The sequence below is a fragment of the Eleutherodactylus coqui genome, chromosome 3 (assembly GCF_035609145.1).
Source record: "Eleutherodactylus coqui strain aEleCoq1 chromosome 3, aEleCoq1.hap1, whole genome shotgun sequence".
NCBI lineage: Eukaryota > Metazoa > Chordata > Amphibia > Anura > Eleutherodactylidae > Eleutherodactylus > Eleutherodactylus coqui.
Window position 1 is genome coordinate 11,814,395 of NC_089839.1, and position 23,949 is coordinate 11,838,343.

A 23,949-nucleotide genomic window follows, 5' to 3' on the forward strand; every position below is an offset into this window, starting at 1 on the left:
CAGCCTTCACTTAATCACAAATTCCATGAATATAAGTGCCTGAAACTAAATGCTGGTGTGAGACAATGTATTAGAAAAGGTTAGTATTGTCCAAATGTGAGCGATCGGCCGCATTAAAAGGGAAACACCACTTTGTTATGTTAAGGTCCAACATTCTGTGCTGATTCTTCCTAACAGCGCACCATGTGGCCAGGCAGGGTATAGCAAGCAAAACATAACAGTCATCGTACCCCTTGGCGAAGCTAAGGGCGAAACGTGCACGATGATCGCACCACCGTGTCAGGGTCAGGGATTCCCAGATCCCCATTACATGGTAACACTCGACTATATGCATGACACTGAGATTGGTTGCGCCTTCTGTAGGTTGATGTACGCATGATTTTGGAAACTTCTTATATGTGTGACCGGAGGTATTTTTCTTGGATTATTGCTGCATTTCCTTAATCTTCTGTTTTTAAAATGCTTTTATTATTTTTGTGATCCTCAATAAACAATTTGTTAATGATCGATCTCTGCAGTCCTGTCTTGGACATTTATTTTTGGGTTTGTTATATCGGTTGATGTATGGGACTGACATGTAGGGTGGGACTATAGTTGTCTTCATATAGGATTCTCTTTCTCTCAACGGCGCACCATGTGGTCAGGCAGGGTACAGCAAACAAAACATAACAGTCATTGTAATGTAAAACTTTGTGGATCAGTCATTAATCCATCCATCACAGCAGCCTGACGGCATAGAAGAAGAATCCAGAGGCTGAACGCCTGCAGTCCAGAGCCTTTACTAATAGAAAACATATGGAGCCTTATGAAACGAAGGACTGTGGAGCAGCTAGACTCCTGCATCAGACAAGAACGGGACAACCTTCCTCTCCCAAAGCTCTAGCATTTACAGACTATTCTAAACAAGAAGAGGGGATGCTATACAACGGTAGACAAGGCCCTGGCCCAACTTTTGGCCGGCCGTCACACAGCGACCTGTGATTATGTGTCATCACCCCCTGCCGGCGCGTCATGCGCTGTACTACATATACACGCCGGCTTGCCAGACGGGATCCGAGTGGCGGATCCGGAGAGCTGAGTATGGGGTCTTTGGGGGGCGCCGTGACGGACTCTGCTGCGATATTCCACTGGCAGAGTCCGTCACGGCCGTGGGCAAGAGGCCTCATGAGAAGACCCAGATCATAGGAGAAGACAATTCTATCTAGTAGTGTTGACAAACAAAGAGTAATAGGACTGGATGGGGACAACAGCAGCAGTCCTGGATGTTTGCTTCTTTTCTATAATTTTCAGTCCTGGATGTTTTTGACAAACCTTAAGATCCAAAACAGAAGATAAGACAATCCATGAGGTCACCAAGAGTCACCGTCCGCGTGATGACAATGAGAACTGTTAGTAACCCACATGTAACCATTTCCTTTAATGGTCCGGACGAAAATAGACACAAAACTGGAGAGATCCTTTACATTGTTGCATTGTTCCAGATGACTCCAAGCAGACAGATTGTCGCAGCATCTCCCATCCACGGGTACAGTGTCAGCAGAAGCGTCCCGCTGGGTTCAGGTTCCTCTCTTCACCCCCTTTGCCTGTAAAGACAGATTGTTCCACAGATGTGCTGCAGTCGCTTGTCTCGGATCTCGGCAGGAGCGGCCCTGCAGGGGCGGCTCGTGTACACGCTGAGTTTTGAGCTGTCCAGCTGCTGATATTCTAACCTTACATGTTTAGCAGAGACGTTCTCCATCTATTATACAGAGCGGCATTATTAGGATTTGGACGGATATAATATTGTGCTTTCCGTGAAGTCAAAACTGAGTCCATTAAAGTGAAACACCAGCGGTATATAATGTCGGCCCTTCAGTTAGTAAATGTCCAATCCACAACGTCCCTGTAATACACTGTGTTGACAGAAGTACTAGGATGCATGTAGAAGGTGAGGAAATTTTATTTAATTCACATTTTTCAATATGGCTTTGGGCTGCCTTTGGCCCCAATGACTGCGGTAACCCTCCGCCGCTGCTTTCCCATAGATGTGTGCAGGGATTTGCCTCCATTTCTTGGGGAGAGCTTCAGATAGTGATGGGGGGATGGAGGATGGGCGTGTTGGGCGTGCTAGGATTTGGCATTCTGGTTTGGATTGAGATCCAGACTTTGGATTTCTCAAAGCAAGCCTCAACACTGTGTACTGTATGACATGGCGCTCGGTCATGTTGGTAGAGACATGGAGCTGCACCAAAGTATTACCACATGGTAGGTGATGCTACATTGTCCGGGATGTCTCTGTACACTGATGTGTTGACGGTGGACTTCACTATAACCAATGGTCCTAGTCCTTCCTAGCAAACCCGCGCCCCACCACCACCATAACAGAACCTCCTCCAAACTTCACTGTTGGGATGATACAGTCACATAGAAACTGCTCTTCAGGCAACCACCACACCCGAGCAGCATCCCCCACCAAACCCCATTGTCAGACCTACACCTGGTGTAATCCCCCCACCAGACGCCATTGTCAGCTCTAGACCTGGTGACATCTCACCACCAGACCACATTGTCAGCTCTACACCTGGTGACATCACCCCACCAGACCCCGTTGTCAGCTCTACACCTGGTGACATCCCACCACCAGAACCCATTGTCAGCTCTATACCTGGTGACATCTCCCCACCAGACCCCGTTGTCAGCTCTACACCTGGTGACATCCCACAACCAGACCCCGTTGTCAGCTCTACACCTGGTGACATCCCACCACCAGACCCCGTTGTCTGCTCTACACCTGCTGACATCCCACCACCAGACCCTGTTGTCAGCTCTACACCTGCTGACATCCCCCCACCAGACCCCATTGTCAGCTCTATACCTGGTGACATCCCACCACCAGACCCCGTTGTCAGCTCTACACCTGGTGACATCTCCCCACCAGACCCCGTTGTCAGCTCTACACCGGATGACATCCCCCCACCAGACCCCGTTGTCAGCTCTACACCTGGTGACATCCCACCACCAGACCCCGTTGTCAGCTCTATACCTGGTGACATCTCCCCACCAGACCCCGTTGTCAGCTCTACACCTGGTGACATCTCCCCACCAGACCCCGTTGTTAGCTCTACACCGGATGACATCCCCCCACCAGACCCCGTTGTCAGCTCTACACCTGGTGACATCCCCCCACCAGACCCCGTTGTCAGCTCTACACCTGGTGACATCCCATCACCAGACCTCATTGTCTGCTCTACACCTGGTAACATCCCACCACCAGACCCCATTGTCTGCTCTACACCTGGTAACATCCCACCACCAGACCCCGTTGTCAGCTCTACACCTGGTGACATCCCACCACCAGACCCCATTGTCAGCTCTACACTTGGTGACATCTCACCACCAGACCCCGTTGTCAGCTCTACACCTGGTGACATCCCCCTCACCAGACCCCGTTGTCAGCTCTACACCTGGTGACATCCCACCACCAGACCCCGTTGTCAGCTCTACACCTGGTGACATCCCCCCACCAGACCCTGTTGTCAGCTCTACACCTGGTAACATCCCCCACCAGACCCAGTTGTCAGCTCTACACCGGATGACATCCCCCCACCAGACCCCGTTGTCAGCTCTACACCTGGTGACATCCCACCACCAGACCCCGTTGTCAGCTCTACACCTGGTGACATCCCCCCACCAGACCCTGTTGTCAGCTTTACACCTGGTGACATCCCACCACCAGACCCAGTTGTCAGCTCTACACCTGGTGACATCCCACCACCAGACCCCATTGTCAGCTCTACACTTGGTGACATCTCACCACTAGACCACGTTGTCAGCTCTACACCTGGTTTGCATATTTCCTTCTCCTGACAACACAGGATTGGTGGGGGCCCAATACATTTGTCAATATAGTGTATATATGCACTCAGTAAAGCATACACATTACAAAGTTTTTAAAAGAGCACTTTAGAGAGCCTAGTGGTCACCAACGGTAGTGCAGCTATTATTCTGCTTTCTTTAGGGGTTTGTCTGGGATAGCTCAGCCATGTACTCTGTGTTATGGTATATTTTTGCTTGGTGCAGAATTTTAAAGCCCAATGACTTAGTTAAAGAGAAATAATAAGATCCTGCATCTGGAATAAGAGTAAATATTCCATTAAAACGCAAATGTTGTTTACGTCTTGGAGTCGCTGAGCTCCTGGTATTTATCTCTGGAGACGCTGCTATTTATATTGATTTCTGTTCTCATCTTCAGCTAATTGTTGGAAAATTCCAGCGAATGAAATGAGACAGCTCAATAGGAAATGTCAGCGCCTCCTTTCATGAATCGCAGCAACCTTCAGCCCGACTGTCATCTCCGCGCAGCTTTTTGGCTGTTGCGGTGCGTGTTTTAATTAGTGGCATTTCAGATGATAACCTGCGATGTCACTCTGCAGAAGCAACACTGTGATGGGGATTTACAGAGCGCATCGCCATGTGTGAACGAGCGACACCTTCCCGTCACAGGATTTATCTTACCTCCTGATCGTTCGCAGAAGCGTGGATCGAGCCTCATTGTGAAAGGTAATAATGATGCTTGTAGGTGGAAGGTTTGATGGGTAGTGCAGCTCTGTACATCTGAAAAACAGAACGATTACCCAATAAGAGGATCCATCAAAATAGAAACAAAATCTATATTCACAACTAGTGGAAATCCCATTTATCCAACAGTCCGAGGATTCTAAGATTCTTTCATGCTGATTCTTGTTAAAGCATATACTCAAGACTACTGGCGTGACTATAGGGGATGCAGCTGCACCCGGGCCCAGGAGCCTTATGGGGCCCAAAAGGCCTCTCTCTCCATATAGGGAACCCAATAATATGAATAAAGCATTATAGTTGGGGGCCCTGTGTCAGGTTTTGCATTGGGGCCCAGAAGCTTCAAGTTACGCCTCTGCTCAAGACTTCAGTATTATATTAAAGTTGAGCAAACAATGTATACATTACTTATCCTGTACTGCTTCTGAGTTAAATCCTGCATTATACTCCAGAGCTGCACTCACTATTCTGCTGGTGGAGTCACTGTGTACATACATTACTTATCCTGTACTGCTCCTGAGTTACATCCAGCATTATACTCCAGAGCTGCACTCACTATTCTGCTGGTGGAGTCACTATGTACATACATTACTTATCCTGTACAGCTCCTGAGTTACATCCAGCATTATACTCCAGAGCTGCACTCACTATTCTGCTGGTGGAGTCACTGTGTACATACATTACTTATCCTGTACTGCTTCTGAGTTAAATCCTGCATTATACTCCAGAGCTGCACTCACTATTCTGCTGGTGGAGTCACTGTGTACATACATTACTTATCCTGTACTGATCCTGAGTTACATCCTGTATTATACTCCAGAGCTGCACTCACTATTCTGCTGGTGGAGTCACTGTGTACATACATTACTTATCCTGTACTGCTCCTGAGTTACATCCAGCATTATACTCCAGAGCTGCACTCACTATTCTGCTGGTGGAGTCACTGTGTACATACATTACTTATCCTGTACTGCTCCTGAGTTACATCCTGTATTATACTCCAGAGCTGCACTCACTATTCTGCTGGTGGAGTCACTGTGTACATACATTACTTATCCTGTACTGATCTGGAATTACATCCTGTATTATACTCCAGAGCTGCACTCACTATTCTGCTGGTAGAGTCACTGTGTACATACATTACTTATCCTGTACTGATCCTGAGTTACATCCTGTATTATACTCCAGAGCTGCACTCACTATTCTGCTGGTGGAGTCACTGTGTACATACATTACTTATCCTGTACTGCTCCTGAGTTACATCCTGTATTATACTCCAGAGCTGCACTCACTATTCTGCTGGTGGAGTCACTGTATACATACATTACTTATCCTGTACTGATCCTGAGTTACATCCTGTATTATACTCCAGAGCTGCACTCACTATTCTGCTGGTGGAGTCACTGTTACATAGATCTGGGTTGTTATGACGTAATTGCATTTGCACTTTTTGTGACTTTTGCTCTTTCTTAGTACATCTTATAGAGAAAAATGCTCTTCTGCGCAGAATATCCAGTTCTATTAAAATGTTAAATTGTGACCTTTCCAACAAAGACCTCAACGAGCCCCCAAACCGTCATCAGTTCTGATAATAAGGTGCAACTAAGGGCCAAACGAAGACAAACACTAAAGGTTGAAATTAATTGGATCTAATGTGATAGAAAACAGACCTCACCGGGGAGATCGGAGATGAACATCTGAAGGGGAGCCTAGTCACAGGTCAATTATTCTGTGAGGGTCTGACAGAGAGAGATGACTCTCTATGTTGGACTATCGGCACCCCCACCTACTGATTCCCTATCCTGAGGACAATTCTAAATTCCCAGGAAACCCCTTTAAACTGTCTGGTAATGTACAATATGATGGCGGCGCTGCTCCCTCCCCCAAACACAAAAATAAATACTGAATTGTACTCAACTGGTCCTACAAAAAACAAGTCCTCATACAACTACAAGAGGAAAAGGTTATTGTGATGGCCGTTGGACATGGCGCATCATTGTTCCTGCCTATGCTCGTATCCATAGGGTACGTTCCATGCTCAGCCTACCTTCTTAAAGTGACAGCGCATGCACCCAACATTCCTGTCCCCAGCCTATCACAATCCTTCCTAGGATATTTACGCCACCCCTCTTGGAAAGTTCCTGAGCAATACACAGTGATGAGCAAACTTTCAAAAAGTTTGGTTTGGCCGGTTTCACGAATTTTGACTAAAAGTTTAGTTAGGTCTGAGTTAGTTTGAATGAAATGAAACTTCGCCAATAGGAGCCATAGGAGCCCTATATAACACTTGGGTCACTTAGGAGGGGATCTATGGACTTCTAAGCTGTTAAGGCAACGTTAATGCAGAGAAAGAAAAAGAAGGAAAAGATCATTTTTCCTTCTTCTTTTTCCTCCTTCTTCCTTCTTTCCCTCCTTGTTTTTCCTTCTACTTTAGCGGGTTCAGTCAAGGCGGACTGTCCGAGCTTCGGGTTCCCCCCAAAAAGCATTTTAAGAGTTTGACCCCAAAAAAGATTTGACTGTTTTGGTTCACTCAACACTTGCAGTAAAGTTCCTACTGTTCCAGTGAAAGCATTTCTTTAACCCCTTAATGACGCGGACCCATTATTTTCCCATTTTCGCCCCCCCCCCCCTCCCCTTTATAAAATCGTAACTCCTCTATATATCCATCGCCGTTGCTGTATGAGGGCTTGTTTTTTGCGGGCCGAGTTGTATTTTTAATGGTGCCATTTACTATACCATATAATGTGTTGATAAAAGTAAAAAAAATTCTAAGTGGAGTAAAATGAAGAAAAAACAAAAAAGTCATTCCGACATCTTCCGCTGCGTCTTGTTTCTACGGCGCATAAACTGCAACAAACATGACATGATAACTTTATTCTACGGGTCGGCACGATTACTATGATACCAAACTTGTAGAGTTTTTTTTTTGCTGTAGTACTTTTATTTCTTTTCAAAGACATTTAATTTTTTTAAATTATATTCTGCCGCCATCTTCTGCGCGCAATAACTTTTTTATTTTTTACATCAACATTATTCTGCAAGGGCTCATTTTTTGTGGGACGTCCTGTAGTTTACGTTGGTTCCAATTCGGAATACATACCGTATATACCGGCGTATAAGGCGACGGGGCGTATAAGACGACCCCCCAACTTTCACCTTATACGCCGGTAATACAGTGTAAAAAAAAAAAATCAGTACTCACCTCCCCCGGCGTTCTGTCGCGCTCCGGCAGGATGTCGCTCGCTCCTCGTCCCCGGCGCAGCATTGCTTTCTGAATGCGGGGCTTGAAATCCCCGCCTCCAGAAAGCTAATACACACGCCGTCAGCCAGTTACAGCCATTCAATGACAGCATTGAATGGCTGTGATTGGCTGAAGGCGCACGTGGCTTCAGCCAATCACACTATTCAATGACAGCATTGAATGGCTGTGATTGGCTGAAGCCACGTGCGCCTTCAGCCAATCACAGCCATTCAATGATGTCATTGAATAGTGTGATTGGCTGAAGCCACGTGCGCCTTCAGCCAATCACAGCCATTCAATGATGTCATTGAATAGTGTGATTGGCTGAAGCCACGTGCGCCTTCAGCCAATCACAGCCATTCAATGCTGTCATTGAATGGCTGTAACTGGCTGACGGCGTGTGTATTAGCTTTCTGGAGGCGGGGATTTCAAGCCCTGCATTCAGAAAGCAATGCTGCGCCGGGGACGAGGAGCGAGCGACATCCTGCCGGAGCGCGACAGAACGCCGGGGGAGGTGAGTAATGATTTTTTTTTTTTACACTTTTTTTTGGTATTACCGGCGTATAAGACGACCCCCGACTTCAGAGCAGATTTTTCGGGGTTCAAAAGTCGTCTTATACGCCGGTATATACGGTACGACTTTTTGATAGCTTTTTATTGCATTTTTTTTTGGAAACAGGGTGACTGAAGAAGTGCATTTCTGGCGTTCTTTCTTTATTTTTTTGGACGACGTTCACCATACGGGGTAAATAATGCACTACTTTGATAGATCGGACTTTTACGGATGCGGCAATACCAAACATGTATGTTTCTTTTATGATTTAGATTTTTTAATTATAGATATGGCAAAAGAGGGGTGATTTAAACTTTTATTACTTTTTTTTTTACAATTAATAAAACTTTATTGATCTGATTTTTACTTTTTAGCCCTCCTGGGGGACCACAGCTAGCGATGCTTTGATCGCTCCTGCAGTATAACGTAATGCTATAGCATTACGCCAAACTACGATTTGACAGGCAGTGTATCAAGCCACCCCACAGGGACGGCTTGATAGGCAGTCTGCTAAGGTAGCACTGGGTCTTTCAGAAGGACCCCGGCTGCCATGACACCTGTACAGCTCCCTGAGATCTCACGTGGAGGGACCGTACGGGACCCCCGAATTGTCTGCGGCATTTAAAGGGTTGACAGTCGCGATCGGCCGCTCAGCCGATTGCAGCTATTTCCCGCGAGTGTCAGCTGTAATTAACAGCTGACGCCAGCGCTGTATGAAGAGAGGTCGCCCCGTGATCTCTCTTCATAATACCCCGATGCTGCAGGACATAAATGTACGTCCTGGAGCAAGAAGGGGGTAAGCTGTTTATCTCTCAGTTCAACTCTGACTGAATGCCCAGCTTTCCCGAACTCTGCCTGTCCTGGCCTCTATGTGTGGTGAACCGGAGGTTCCACTCAAGACACGAGTCCTACGTAGAGGAGCTGGGAGGGCAAAGCAGTCACTCGTCACGGTGGCACTTACCAGGCTCCTTCCCGGAGGGGTACACGTGACCTCGGCCCGAGCACCACTAGGCCTCTTCCTATCCTAGGATAGGGATGGCCAATAAACATTTAAATAGATAGCAGGGTTGTCACTCGTGACGCCACCATTGCTTTTCAACCGGTATGAGCCGTTGGCAGTAAAGAATAGAGTCCACACACGAAGTAATGATTAAGTACCTCAGTCTCTGAGAACAGTCAGAGCCTGGCAAACTTTACTGTAGTTAACTGAAGACAGGGCACACAAGTATTAGGATACACGATGCAGGTCACACGTAAACAAGTAGATCTGGGAGGAACCCAGGATGACACTGACCCTAGAATCTTGAGATTTGTACAGGACTACTCCAGGAAGGGCAGACTCAGGATGACAATGGCCCAACAGTCCTGGTTATCTGTCCGGGACCGCTCCTGGAAGGGGGAAGGGATTGACTCTCCGAAGATTAAAAGCTAACAAGAGTACCTCTGCATGCTACACGCTGTCTCTCTTTCTCCTCACTCGTTATTGGCTCCTGGCATTGGGACACTCAGGAAACCACTCTTCTTCCTCCATTACTTCACCACATGAGGGTTGAAGGTACCCTCATGTGGTCGGCACTCACTCCTTCCACTACCGTCGAAGATCAGAGACTCAGGAACTCTCTTACTCTCACTGTGATGGACTCCTTTCACCACACCCAAATCACTCATACTTATGTTCTCCAGCATACCACATAGATTGATACATTTACAGGTATATCCCAGTCTCATGCAAACATTAACCTCTCACTTGCTGCAGCTGTGCAATACACATAACAGGTGACCAGACAATTTCTGCACAGTGCATCCACACAAGACACTACATAGAATACACTTATGGAGGGGGCCAGGAATGCATGCTCTGGGCCACTACATACGTGTTTACTGATCATGTCTTGCCCGAACGTTACCTGTCCTGACTTCCTGCCCGTTTACTGTATTGCACAAATTCTGCCTGTGCCAACCTTGTATACTGACCCCCTCTTGGCTGAACGCCACCTGCCCTAACTTCCTGCCTATTTACCACAATGCACAAACTCTACCTGTCCCAACATCTGCCTGTTTACTGACCACATATCACCTGAGCACTGCCTGTCCTGACCTCCTACTTGTCTACCATATGGCACAAACTCTGCCTGTCCCAATCTCAGGCTGGTACCTCTATCTGAGCCTGATCCCTGTGTTACCACGGCCTGGGTTAGCTATCACTGTACTGAGACAACTCCTGAGCTAATGTCCAAGATGTTCCCTGATCTCTCAAAAAAGGATTGAAGGGGGAAGACCAGGAACCTATCGGAGGTGCCCTTGGGTGCAGCCCTAAGTCAATTCATGCAGTGACACTATGGGTCCATGCCCAGGGCATGACAGTTATGTCAGAATGTTAGGATCCAAAAATGAAAAAAAAAAAAATACTGTATCCCGAAGGCCTATAAAAGGCCGAGTCTTTAAGTTCCGCAGAAATTTTTGAATTTGCAAAATTTTTGAATTTTCTAAATTTTTGTTTTTAATAAATAATTCCAATCATTTTTTCATCGCCTTCATCTCTATAGTGTTTGAAATATTGTTATTCTCCCCATATTGTACACGATACAGGGTGCACTTACTTTTTTCCCATGGCTTTATTACTATGTAGCAAAGGGAGCAGATGAACCGCAGCGAGCGTCCCTGGCTAACTGTGATTGACACATTGGATAGCGAGCGGTGGCAGAGTCGTCTGTGTCTGGCGGGCAGGTGATGAAATGTACTTGCACCCTCTTCTACAGCTGTGATACTACTGATCCCTCAAGGCTTTTATGTAGAGAAACGAAATGCAAAACCCTAATGACAAGTGAACGGTTGTAAGACAATTCGCCTGCATCGGCGGGTCGTCTGCGGCTGACGATCCTATCTGTTGTATAAACCATCAAAGATTTTTCTCAATCCTTTGTAGTCTCGGCTCATAAAATCCCCCCCCCCCCCCACATCAAAGACGTTTCACGCAGAAGAGAAATTAATCTTTTTTTGTTCAAAGCCAAATTCTTGAAATACTTTATTCTCCTCCTAACATCCGTGAATTCCTACAAACAGCGGCTTATTAATTACGGCGTCCGTCGCTTTAATGGATTCGGTCAATATTACTGGTAAATGTCAATGGCGTTAACAGCGGCGCCGGGAGAAACTTCATCACCGCCGCGTTATGAGGACGGAATTATGTACACAGATTAAACCGAGTGGAAGCGGTCCCATATATTAGACGGGTAATGGGAAACGGAGCCATGGGAGTACAGAACTGATGGGATATATATGGAGGGTATATAGTGTCGCCTGATAGGTGCCGGGCATTGGCCACATACCCTACAGAGGGCACACGCCATTGCCCGGTGTCATACAGTTTTCTCCTCTTCTCTCAACTCAACTCTACAGACTCTTCCTATATTGCCGCTACAGCAAGCGATCCTCTCAGTGGCCCCCCTGCGGCTGCACAAAAGTAAAAATGTGTCCTGTTTGCCCCATGAGGTAATGCACGGTCTGAGCCCCACAAAATAATAGTGTTTCCTTTGTGGTACCACTTACTAAAAGTGCCCCCTTCTGTAGCCCAACTTACTAAAAGTGCCCCATTCGTAGCCCCACTTAGTTATAGTTCTCCTCTCTATGGCCCCATTTAGTTATAATGTTCCCTGTATGGACCCACTTAGCTATAGTGCACCCTTTATGGCCCTGTTAAGTTATAGTGCCCCCTCCATGTTCTGAATTAGTTATGGCGCCTCCTTCATGGCCACACTTATTGATAGTACCCAATCTGTGACTCCACCTATGTCCTCTATGGCCCCGCTTAGCTATAGTGCCCCCACTTAGTTACAGTTCTCCTTAATGACCACACTTATTTATAGTGCCCAATCTGTGGCCCCATGTATGTCCTCTCTGGCCCCACCTAGCTATAGTGCCCCCTCTCTGCCCCAAAGACATGTGGCATGGCTCCTGAGATGGTGTGAAAGACCCCAAAATCTGAGATTTTCCTGCTTGAGTATTGGAAGATATGTGTAAGAGGTGCAGCAGCAGCTAAGATATGGTAGGAGGTTGTGGAGCCACTGGTGTGTATTATGAGGTTTTACAACAACTGAAGAGTGCACTATGGTGTTCTGCAGCAGCTAAGATGTGTACTATGGTGTTCTGCAGCAGCTGAGGTGTACACTATGATGTTCTGCAGCAGCTAAGGTGTGAACTATGGTGTTCTGCAGCAGCTGAGGTGTGCACTATGGTGTTCGGCAGCAGCCGAGGTGTGCACTATGGTGTTCTGCAGCAGCTGAGGTGTGCACTATGATGATCTGCAGCAGCCGAAGTGTGCACTAAGATGATCTGGAGCAGCTGAGGTGTGTACTATGGTGTTCTGCAGCAGCCGAGGTGTGTGCTATGGTGTTCTGCAGCAGCTGAGGTGTGTACTATGGTGTTCTGCAGCAGCCGAGGTGTGTGCTATGGTGTTCTGCAGCAGCTGAGGTGTGCACTATGGTGTTCTGCAGTAGCCGAGGTGTTTACTATGGTGTCCTGCAGCAGCCGAGGTGTGTACTATGATGTTCTGCAGCAGCTGAGGTGTGCACTATGATGTTCTGCAGCAGCCGAGGTGTGTACTATGGTGTCCTGCAGCAGCCGAGGTGTGTACTATGATGTTCTGCAGCAGCTGAGGTGTGCACTATGGTGTTCTGCCGGAGTCGAGTTGTGTAATATGGTGTTCTGCAGCAGCTGAGGTGTGTACTATGGTGTTCTGCAGCAGCCGAGGTGTGCACTATGATGTTCTGCAGCAGCTGAGGTGTGCACTATGGTGTTCTGCAGCAGCCGAGATGTGTACTATGGTGTTCTGCAGCAGCTGAGGTGTGTACTATGGTGTTCTGCAGCAGCCGAGGTGTGCACTATGATGTTCTGCAGCAGCTGAGGTGTGTACTATAGTGTTCTGCAGCAGCTGAGGTGTGCACTATAGTGTTCTGCAGCAGCCAAGGTGTTTACTATGCGGTTCTGCAGCAGCTGAAGTGTACACTATGGTGTTCTGCAGCAGTTGAGGTGTGTACTATGATGTTCTGCAGCAGCTGAGGTGTGTACTATAGTGTTCTGCAGCAGCTGAGGTATGCACTATGATGTTCTGCAGCAGCTGAGGTGTGTACTATGAGGTTCTGCAGCAGGTGAGGTGTGTCTTTGTGTCTTCTCCTACCCTTATAATTAAGAGGTCTTCTATAGACATCTGGTGTAATATAACCCTCATTCTCCATCCCTTAACCCTTCGATGTTCATTCATACAATTCTCCTACGTTCCTGCTGGGAGTTGTAGTTCCCGCTGATCGCTCTACCAGCGTCTCAGGGCATATAATTAGATAAGTGCCTCATTACTATTATGTCTCCGTTTCCCGTGATGGCGGTATATTCCCGCTGTCGCCGTCCTCCGGGCTGTGACTTCCCATATTCCGGTATGATCCATAGATTATCGCACGTCACTGTCAGCTTGTTACATATTAGTCGCCGGCTAAATGATGGCTGTGCGTTATAATGTCATGTTTCATAATCAGTCGCAGGGACGGCGCCACCTGAACATGAATAATGGCAGACATTGCGGGTTTTCCTTATCGTTTGGCGGCTTTTCTTCCAGCGTTCCTCGCAGTGTGACACCGCTGTCCATTACACTCATTTTACGGGTCGGGTAATGAAGATGAAGAGGCTCTTGGCAGGAGCTTTAAATAACGGAGGTTCCCAGATCCCATACATTAATAGGGTGGGGGAGGCTGAACCGCGGCCAACGATGACTGCATTACAGCCGCTTATTAAAGCGGATGACATCATTATTAGACTTATGGATAGCGAAATAATAGATATATGGCTGCAAAACGCATTAGTGGCCGCGACGACATTATTAACCCCTTAGTGATGCGGCCTGTTTTGGCCACAAGGACGTAACAATTTGGATTTTGGACTTTCATCTCCACTTTTCAAAAGCCGTAACTCTTTTATTTTCCCGCCACCACGGCCGTAGGAGCGCTTGTTTTTTTTGTGGTGAGATGCAGTTTTTATAGGTATAATTTTTGGGGTAAATATAATGTATTTTATAACTTTTATTAATTTTTTTTTGGGGGGGGGGGGGGGCAGAAAGAAAAACACATCAGTTCTGCCATTGCAATTTCTTTTGTCCAGGTTCAAGCCCTGACGAGGTCCTTACATGTTATCAGTTGGGCCATTCGTTACAGTAACACTCCACTGCCACAACAATGTAACAATCCTGCACTGCTCACCTTGTGTCTGTTTGTGTCATTTCTTCCCTGGTTCTACGGCTCCTCTATCAGGGTCTCACTTCAACGCTCAAGAATCTTAGTCTCTGATGCTTCTGGCACGTACCTACCGATCACCAATTACTCACGGATCGACTATTCCAAGCTACCACCCATCACGGCAGATCCTCGATCGATCACTCTAGAATACAGGTGGATCTGTACCCAGCTTTACCAAGCTTCTGCATGCATGCAGACCAGAAGCTTAGACCCGATCTAGCGACTCAGCACTTTGCAACACCCACACAAATACACGCCGCCACCACCAGTTTGTTAGAGGTAAACTGGAACCCAGACTTATGATTTATGAACGCAACCTTCTGAGTTTATGAGTCGTTTTAAAACAGACAGATTGTAACTGATAAATTGTAGATTTATTCTAGAAAAGTTCTAGCAGTGCGAAACATAGATATGTACAAAGATATACAAAACAGGTTTTTAAAAAGGTTGAGACGCTTCAATGGGGAAAGATATGACCGTCATGTTTAATATCTGGAATGTACCAATCCACAGATACTAAGCGTGATACATACATTAGGCCCAGGTATGAAGAAATGCCATTCGGGGTGTTCTGGGCCTCAGGCCTCAATGTGTGCGGATGCCTTTTATTCGGGCTGGGCCCTTCAGATGACCCAATAACCTTTATTAAAAGATTCTCTTAATAAAAACCTTGGCACCGATTTGTCTATTTGAAGCAGCCTGGGTCACACAATGTCTTATTGGGGGTCATTTAGCACTTTTGTGTTTATGGCTAGTTTTATTGGCAGTGGAACAGGATTCCCTGGCCTCTTGTACATAAAAAAACCTGGCAGTTGCAAGGGAGGAGGGAGTGAGATTAGAACACTGAACTCATCTTTCCCAGTATCTGAGCGGCAAGTTGCTATGGCTAGTCGGGGTACTTTATCAATATCTCTATATCACAGCTTTGTTGCACATGATAAGGCATACTCACCCTGCCACCTGGTGCCAGCTAACCCTCCTATGGGTTCAGTAAGCTAAACGTCTGAAACTGACTCCTGGCAAACTTAATCACCCAAGCTGGCTCTTGTTAGACATGGTGCCCAGGGTCACCCTTCATTGGCACCATTCTGACGGGAACCAAGGGAGGAAATCATGGCAGGAAAACCACCAATGGACAACAAGGGCACAGAGAAATATATCGCTGTCTTTGCACAGTACGCTCACAGTACACAGATAAGGTCCGGCACACATATAACACAAGGCAATAAACAGCATCACAACCTCACAGTCACCATCACTGTTAGAGTCTATTGCTGAAACAAAAATGGGTTAGAGTTGGCATGTAGAGAGCTCTTGCCTATCGACGTGAAGACAGCGGGCCATGGGTTGGGCAAAGGAGAAAGAGGTCAATGGCTTGTCTGTCGATGCAGTGGGAGCGGATGGAGATAAGCAGAATGCCCACAAACCAGGGAGGAGAGATAAGCTTGTCTCTGCACAGGGAGATGGTGGAGATCAGGGGTCTATGGACTGGGCTCACCATCTTAGGCCGCCTGCAGACGAGCGGGTCGGATCCGGCAGCCAGAATTCTCGGCGCAGGACCCGACCCGAGAGCCTGCAGAGACGAGCGCGTACTCACCCGCGCCTGGCGGCCCCGGCTCTTTCATGCGCCGGCTGCCGCGCAGCCGGCGCATGCGCAGACCGGAGGCCGGGTGAGTGCGAGCCCCGCACAAAAATAGGACATGCCGCAGTTTGTTTGCCGCGCGAGATTTCGCGCGGCCAAACCGCGTCCGTCTGCATAGGAGTGCGTATTGTAATGCACTCCTATGCAAACTTTCAGTGGCGGAAATCCCGCGGGAAATCCCGCTGCGGGATTTCCGCCGGTGTGCAGGCGGCCTTACATAGGCATCCGTGCTATACACCATGTCTCTGCCTGATATCCTCTGCAGAGTACCTGACACCAATCGTGACTACCCTAGGGGCTACAACCCAGCGATCCAACTAGCAAAGTATGGACATTTTCCTGTAACTTGTAGCTCTTGGGCCACAATTACATTGGTAATATTTTGGGGTATTTGTGGATTTTTTGAACACATTATTGCGTTTTGTTTTGCGAAACGAAGTGAAGAAACGAGGCATTTTGGCTCCGTTATGTTACTTTACAGCATTTGTTGTGCAGGATAATAAGTGCATTCAATTTGTATTACGGGTTATTATGGATGTGGTGATACTTAACATGTGGGGTTTTTAATTTTTTTTTAAACAAAGAGGGAAAGTAGTCAAAAAGGGTGTTTTTTAGCAATTTTTTCGTGTGTTTCTTTTTATAAATGTAATTTTTACAATTTTTTGGCGCTGTAGGGGACTTGAGCATGCGATGCTATGATAAAATATTGCAAACTTCTGTGATGCAGTGTAATATCGCTAATCATAGTGATCACAGGCCTTGGCGGACCTGGATGTCAATGTCTGGCACCCAGTTGCCACGGCAACCCATCGTCCCTCTGCGATTACATGCTGGATGGCCGGTGACCTCATAGAGGAAGCGCTCTCCCTCTGTGAACCCTTTGCATGCTGCGATCAATGTTGATCATGGCATGTTAGGGGTTAGCAGATGGGATCAGTTTTTTCACCGATCCCCACTGTTGCAGCGGGAGGCTGGATGTCAATAACTGCCAACTCCTCCTGCAGATGGCACAAGGTCAACTTCTGAGCCCGCACCATTCATGGGACCAAAAAGGAATGTCCATTTGCAGGGAGGGCTTCCCAACCAGGGTGTACATTTAAGTCTTAAGGCAGGAAGGGAATAATACTGGGGTCTTCCCGTGTGGCAGAGGGGCCTTTGGCCTGTTTGGGCACCGGGGCCCAGGTGCATCTACTACCCCCCAGCCCCTCTAGTTACACTCCTGATCTCTAAGACTCAGCTACTGTTCTACTGGTTGCGACATAGACGTTCCACTATCCCTGCTGATAACTACTGTATCGCCTCACCTTTATACTTCGGACATGTCAGACATTCCATTCAGCTGGCAGATGGCACTGCCAGGTCTCGATAGTATGAAGGGAGCACAGTGACCCATTGTTTGCAAGTTGGCAGAGCAATACAAGAATACATTTGGAGAGGTTCTTTAGCAGATAGCACACATTCTTCTGTGAAACAAATACACCGGGTAATCATTGCTGCCAGGCTGGGAAAACAGTGAGGAGGCGGAGGGGGGGGGGGGGGGGGAATCTTATATTTCTTATACTTCTTCCTATTCACCTACAGCAAGCAGTGATGGGGAATTGATAAAGTATATTAAAAAATTGCAAAACTTTTCTTTAGAACATCTGGCTTAAAGGGATATTTCACTTGACTGTCTGCCAACCATTCCTGTACCCAGGGGTGTAAGTATAGGGGGTGCAGAGGGTGCGGTCGCACATGGGCCCAGGAGCCCTAGGGGGCCCATAAAGTCCGTCTTCCCCATATTGCAAACTAATACTATCAATGAAGCTTTATAGTTGGGGGCCCAATTCCAAATTTTGCACTGGGACCCAGCAACTTCAAGTTACGCCTCTGCCTGTACCACAAGTTACCCTCAGCAAACCAGAGCCTAAACTGTGTGTTCACCATCCTAACATAGTATGTAAGGACAAAAAAAGCCCTATGGCCATTCATCTCAGCCTATTACCCCCCCCCCCCCCCCCCAATGTTGATCTGGAGGACGGCAAAAAAACCCTAAATGAGATAGTAGCCGATTTTCCCCATTTAAGAGAGAAGATGCCTTCCTAACTCCAATCTGGCATTCGGAATAATCCCCGGATCACCGACCCATGTAGTACTGGTGGGGTTTGCAACTAATTGCCCCAAACTGTAAAGTCAATGACAACAGGAAATGTCATAGCCAGTGTGGTGGCCCGAAGTACATATATCTGACCCGTTCATAATTGTCTATAACTAGAGATGAGCGAACGCGTTCGTCCGAGCTTGATATTTGTGCGAATATTAGGGTGTTCGGGATGTTCGTTATTCGTAACGAACACCATGCGGTGTTCTGGTTACTTTCACTTACTTCCCTGAGACGTTTGCGCGCTTTTCTGGCCAATTGAAAGACAGGGAAGGCATTACAACTTCCCCCTGTGACGTTCAAGCCCTATACCACCCCCCTGCTGTGAGTGGCTGGGAAGATCAGGTGTTCGCCTAATATAAAAGTCGGCCCCTCCCGCGGCTCGCCTCAGATGCCTGGTGAGTTAGATGAGGGACAGTGCTGTTTGTACCGGAGCTGCTGTAGGGAAAGAATTGGTAGTTAGTGTAGGCTTCAAGACCCCCCAAAGGTCCTTATTAGGGCCACTGATAGCTGTGTGTTGGCTGCTGTTAGCAGTGGCAATTTTTTTTCTTCTCAAAATCGCCTCTGCAGACCGTTGCACCTGGCATTAGGGACAGAAGTGCTGCATAGGCAGGGAGAGTGTTAGGAGTGAGTGTAGCCTTCAAGAACCTCAACGGTCCTTTCTAGGGCCATATTTAACCGTGTGCAGTACTGTCCAGGCTGCTGTTGGCTGTGCTGCATATTTTTTGGGCTTCTCAAAATCGCCTCTGCAGAGCATTCCACCCTCCATTGATACTGCAGGGAAAGAATTGTATAGGCAGGGCCACAACACAGTTATTATTCATTGAATATACGCAGTGCGGCCTTTTGCTTGTAAAACAAGTGAAAATAATTCTATTTGTCCAGCCTCTGTCCGTCCTAACGCCGGTGGACACGTGTGAGCTGCGTGAAAAACATTGCTAAATCATACGCACCCAGCTACGCTTTACTGCTGGCTTCGCCATTTGCTTTCCTTAATTGGGAAAAAAAATACCTGCTCTGCCAGAGTTATAATAACTCTGCTACCCTCACGTTCTGTGACACATAAGCAGGGACACAGCACAGTTATTAAACTTCTCATGTTCATTGAATATACGCAGTGCTGCCTTTTGGTGGGAAAAAACTGAAAACAAATCTATTTGTCCAGCCTCTGTCCGTCCTTACGGGCGGTGGACACGTGTGAGCTGCGTGAAAAACATTGCTAAATCATACGCACCCAGCTACGTTTTACTCCTGGCTTCGCCATTTGCTTTCCTTAATTGGGAAAAAAAATACCTGCTCTGCCAGAGTTATAATAACTCTGCTACCCTCACGTTCTGTGACACTTAAGCAGGGACACAGCACAGTTATTAAACTTCTCATGTTCATTGAATATACGCAGTGCTGCCTTTTGGTGGGAAAAAACTGAAAACAAATCTATTTGTCCAGCCTCTGTCCGTCCTAACGCCTGTGGACACGTGTGAGCTGCGTGAAAAACATTGCTAAATCATACGCACCCAGCTACGCTTTACTGCTGGCTTCGCCATTTGCTTTCCTTAATTGGGAAAAAAAATACCTGCTCTGCCACAGTTATAATAACTCTGCTACCCTCACGTTCAGTGACACATTAGCAGGGACACAGCACAGTTATTAAACTTAGATTATTCATTCACTAAAGGCAGTGGGGCCGTTCGTTTTCCAAAAAGTGCAAAAATAATATTTGGCCTGCAGTCTTGCGCCAATTTATTTCCTGCCTGTGAAATCAAATCACTGGTAATACAGCATGCTGAGGGGTAGGGGTAGGCCTAGAGGACGTGGACGCGGCCGAGGACGCGGAGGGCCAAGTCAGGGTGTGGGCACAGGCCGAGCTCCGGATCCCGGTGTGTCGCAGCCGACTGCTGCGCGATTAGGAGAGAGGCACGTTTCTGGCGTCCCCACATTCATCGCCCAATTAATGGGTCCACGCGGGAGACGGTTATTAGAAAATGAGCAGTGTGAGCAGGTCCTGTCCTGGATGGCAGAAAGTGCTTCGAGCAACCTATCGTCAACACGCAGTTCTGCGCCGTCCACTGCTGCAAATCCGAATCCTCTGTCTGCTGCTCCTCCTTCCTCCCAGCCTCCTCACTCCACTACAATGACACCTGCTCAGGAGCGGGAACACTCCCAGGAACTGTTCTCGGGCCCCTGCTCAGATTGGGCAGCAGCGGTTCCTCTCCCACCAGAGGAGTTTATAGTCACTGATGCCCAACCATTCGAAAGTTCCCGGGGTCCGGGGGATGAGGCTGGGGACTTCCGCCAACTGTCTCAACAACTTTCTGTGGGTGAGGAGGACGATGACGATCAGACACAGTTGTCTTGCAGTGAGGTAGTAGTAAGGGCAGTAAGTCCGAGGGAGCAGCGCACAGAGGATTCGGAGGAAGAGCAGCAGGACGATGAGGTGACTGACCCCACCTGGTGTGCAACGCTTACTCAGGAGGACAGGTCTTCAGAGGGGGAGTCAAGGGCATCAGCAGGGCAGGTTGCAAGAGGCAGTGCGGTGGCCAGGGGTAGAGGCAGGGCCAGACCGAATAATCCACCAAGTGTTTCCCAAAGCGCCCCCTCGCGCCATGCCACCCTGCAGAGGCCGAGGTGCTCTAAGGTCTGGCAGTTTTTCACAGAGACGCCTGACGACCGACGAACTGTGGTGTGCAACCTTTGTCGCGCAAAGCTCAGCCGGGGAGCCAACACCAACAGCCTCACCACCACCACCATGCGCAGGCATATGATGGCCAAGCACCCCGCAAGGTGGGACGAAGGCCGTTCAGCGCCTCCGGTTTGCACCGCTGCCTCTCCCCCTGTGCCCCAACCTGCCACTGAGATGCAACCCCCCTCTCAGGACACAGGCACGACCGTCTCATGGCCTGCACCCACACCCTCACCTCCGCTGTCCTCGGCCCCATCCTCCAATGTCTCGCACCGCACAGTCCAGCCGTCGCTAGCGCAACTGTTGGAGCGCAAGCGCAAGTACGCCGCCACGCACCCGCACGCTCAAACGTTAACCGTCCGCATAGCAAAATTCATCAGCCTTGAGATGCTGCCGTATAGAGTTGTGGAAACGGAGTCCTTCAAAAGTATCATGGAGGCGGCGGCCCCGCGCTACTCAGTTCCCAGTCGCCACTACTTTTCCCGATGTGCCGTCCCAGCCCTGCACGACCACGTCTCCCGCAACATTGTACGCGCCCTCACCAACGCGGTTACTGCCACGGTCCACTTAACTACGGACACGTGGACAAGCACAGGCGGGCAGGGCCACTACATCTCCCTGACGGCACATTGGGTGAATTTAGTGGAGGCTGGGACCGAGTCAGAGCCTGGGACCGCTCACGTCCTACCCACCCCCAGAATTGCGGGCCCCAGCTCGGTGCTGGTATCTGCGGAGGTGTATGCTTCCTCCACTAAAGCACCCTCCTCCTCCTCCTCCTCTGTCTCGCAATCAAGATGTGTTAGCAGCAGCATGTCGCCAGCAGTCGGTGTCGCGCGGTGTGGCAGCACAGCGGTGGGCAAGCGTCAGCAGGCCGTGCTGAAACTACTCAGCTTAGGCGATAAGAGGCACACGGCCCACGAACTGCTGCAGGGTCTGACACAGCAGACCGACCGCTGGCTTGCGCCGCTGAGCCTCCAACCGGGCATGGTCGTGTGTGACAACGGCCGTAACCTGGTGGCGGCTCTGCAGCTCGGCAGCCTCACGCACGTGCCATGCCTGGCCCACGTCTTTAATTTGGTGGTTCAGCGCTTTCTGAAAAGCTACCCACGCTTGTCAGACCTGCTCGTAAAGGCGCGCCGGCTCTGCGCACATTTCCGCAAGTCCCACACGGACGCTGCCACCCTGCGCACCCTGCAACATCACTTTAAGCTGCCAGTGCACCGACTGCTGTGCGACGTGCCCACACGGTGGAACTCTACGCTCCACATGTTGGCCAGGCTCTATGAACAACGGAGAGCTATAGTCGAATACCAACTCCAACATGGGCGGCGCAGTGGGAGTCAGCCTCCTCAATTCCTTTCAGAAGAGTGGGCCTGGTTGGCAGACATCTGCCATGTCCTTGGTAATTTTGAGGAGTCTACCCAGGTGGTGAGCGGCGATGCTACAATCATTAGCGTCACCATTCCTCTGCTATGCATCTTGAGAAATTCCCTGCAAACCATAAAGGCAGCTGCTTTGCGCTCGGAAACGGGGGCGGGGGAAGACAGTATGCCGCTGGATAGTCAGGGCACCCTCCTGTCTATTTCTCAGCGCGTACAGGAGGAGGAGGAGGAGCATGAGGAGGATGAGGAGGAGGGGGAAGAGACAGCTTGGGCCGCTGCTGACGGTACACCGGCTGATTGCCTGTCATCCTTTCAGCGTGTATGGCCTGAGGAGGAGGAGGAGGAGGAGGAGGAGGATCCTGAAAGTGATCTTCCTAGTGAGGACAGCCATGTGTTGCGTACAGGTACCCTGGCACACATGGCTGACTTCATGTTAGGATGCCTTTCTCGTGACCCTCGCGTTGCACGCATTCTGGCCACGACGGATTACTGGGTGTACACACTGCTCGATCCACGGTATAAGGAGAACCTGCCCACTCTGATTCCCGAAGAGGAAAGGGGTTCGAGAGTGTTGCTATACCACAGGACCCTTGCGGACAAGCTGATGGTAAAATTCCCAGCCGACAGCGCTAGTGGCAGAAGGCGCAGTACCGAGGGCAAGGTAGCAGGGGATGTGCGTAGATCGAGCAGCATGTACATCCCAGGCAGTGCAACAGTCTTTAAGGGCCTGGCCAGCTTTATGGCTCCCCACCAAGACTGTGTCACCGCTCCCCAGTCACGGCTGAGTCGGCGGGAGCACTGTAAAAGGATGGTGAGGGAGTACGTAGCGGATCGCACGACCATCCTTGGTGACGCCTCTGCCCCCTACAACTACTGGGTGTCGAAGCTGGACACGTGGCCTGAACTAGCGCTGTATGCCCTGGAGGTGCTTGCTTGTCCTGCGGCTAGCGTCTTGTCGGAAAGGGTGTTTAGTGCGGCTGGGGGAATCATCACAGATAAGCGTAGCCGCTTGTCAACCGACAGTGCCGACAGGCTTACACTCATCAAGATGAACAAAGCCTGGATTTCCCCAGACTTCTGTTCTCCACCAGCGGACAGCAGCGATACGTAAGCAATACGTAGGCTGCACCCGCGGATGGAAGCTACGTTCTCTCTCACCATCCAAAACGGGGACATTTCTGCTTCATCAATCTGTGTCTAATATTCCTCCTCCTCCTCCTGCTCCTCCTCCTGAAACCTCCCGTAATCACGCTGAACGGGCAATTTTTCTTAGGGCCACAAGGCTCACTCAAATAATTTTTCTTAACAATTTTTATAAGTTTCAATGCGCTTAAAAGCGTTGGAACTTTAACTTGAACCAATTTTTCGTTACACTGGGCTGCCTACAGGCCTAGTTACCACTTAAGCCACATTAACCATTGCTTACATGGAACGAAGACTGCGCTCCCGCTATACTGCTGCTTCAGAATTGTTACT

At 48.7% G+C, this 23,949-nt stretch overlaps 1 protein-coding gene across 1 annotated transcript in view; it reads right to left on the reverse strand.

Annotated features, from left to right (window-relative positions):
- The window catches only part of GALNT14 (polypeptide N-acetylgalactosaminyltransferase 14), a 499,381-nt gene that overhangs the window by 134,279 nt on the left and 341,153 nt on the right, over positions 1 to 23,949 (reverse strand). The window contains exon 3 of the mRNA XM_066595121.1: positions 4,495 to 4,593. Within this exon, the coding sequence (XP_066451218.1) occupies positions 4,495 to 4,593 (99 nt within the window). The remainder of the gene's footprint in view (positions 1 to 4,494; positions 4,594 to 23,949) is intronic.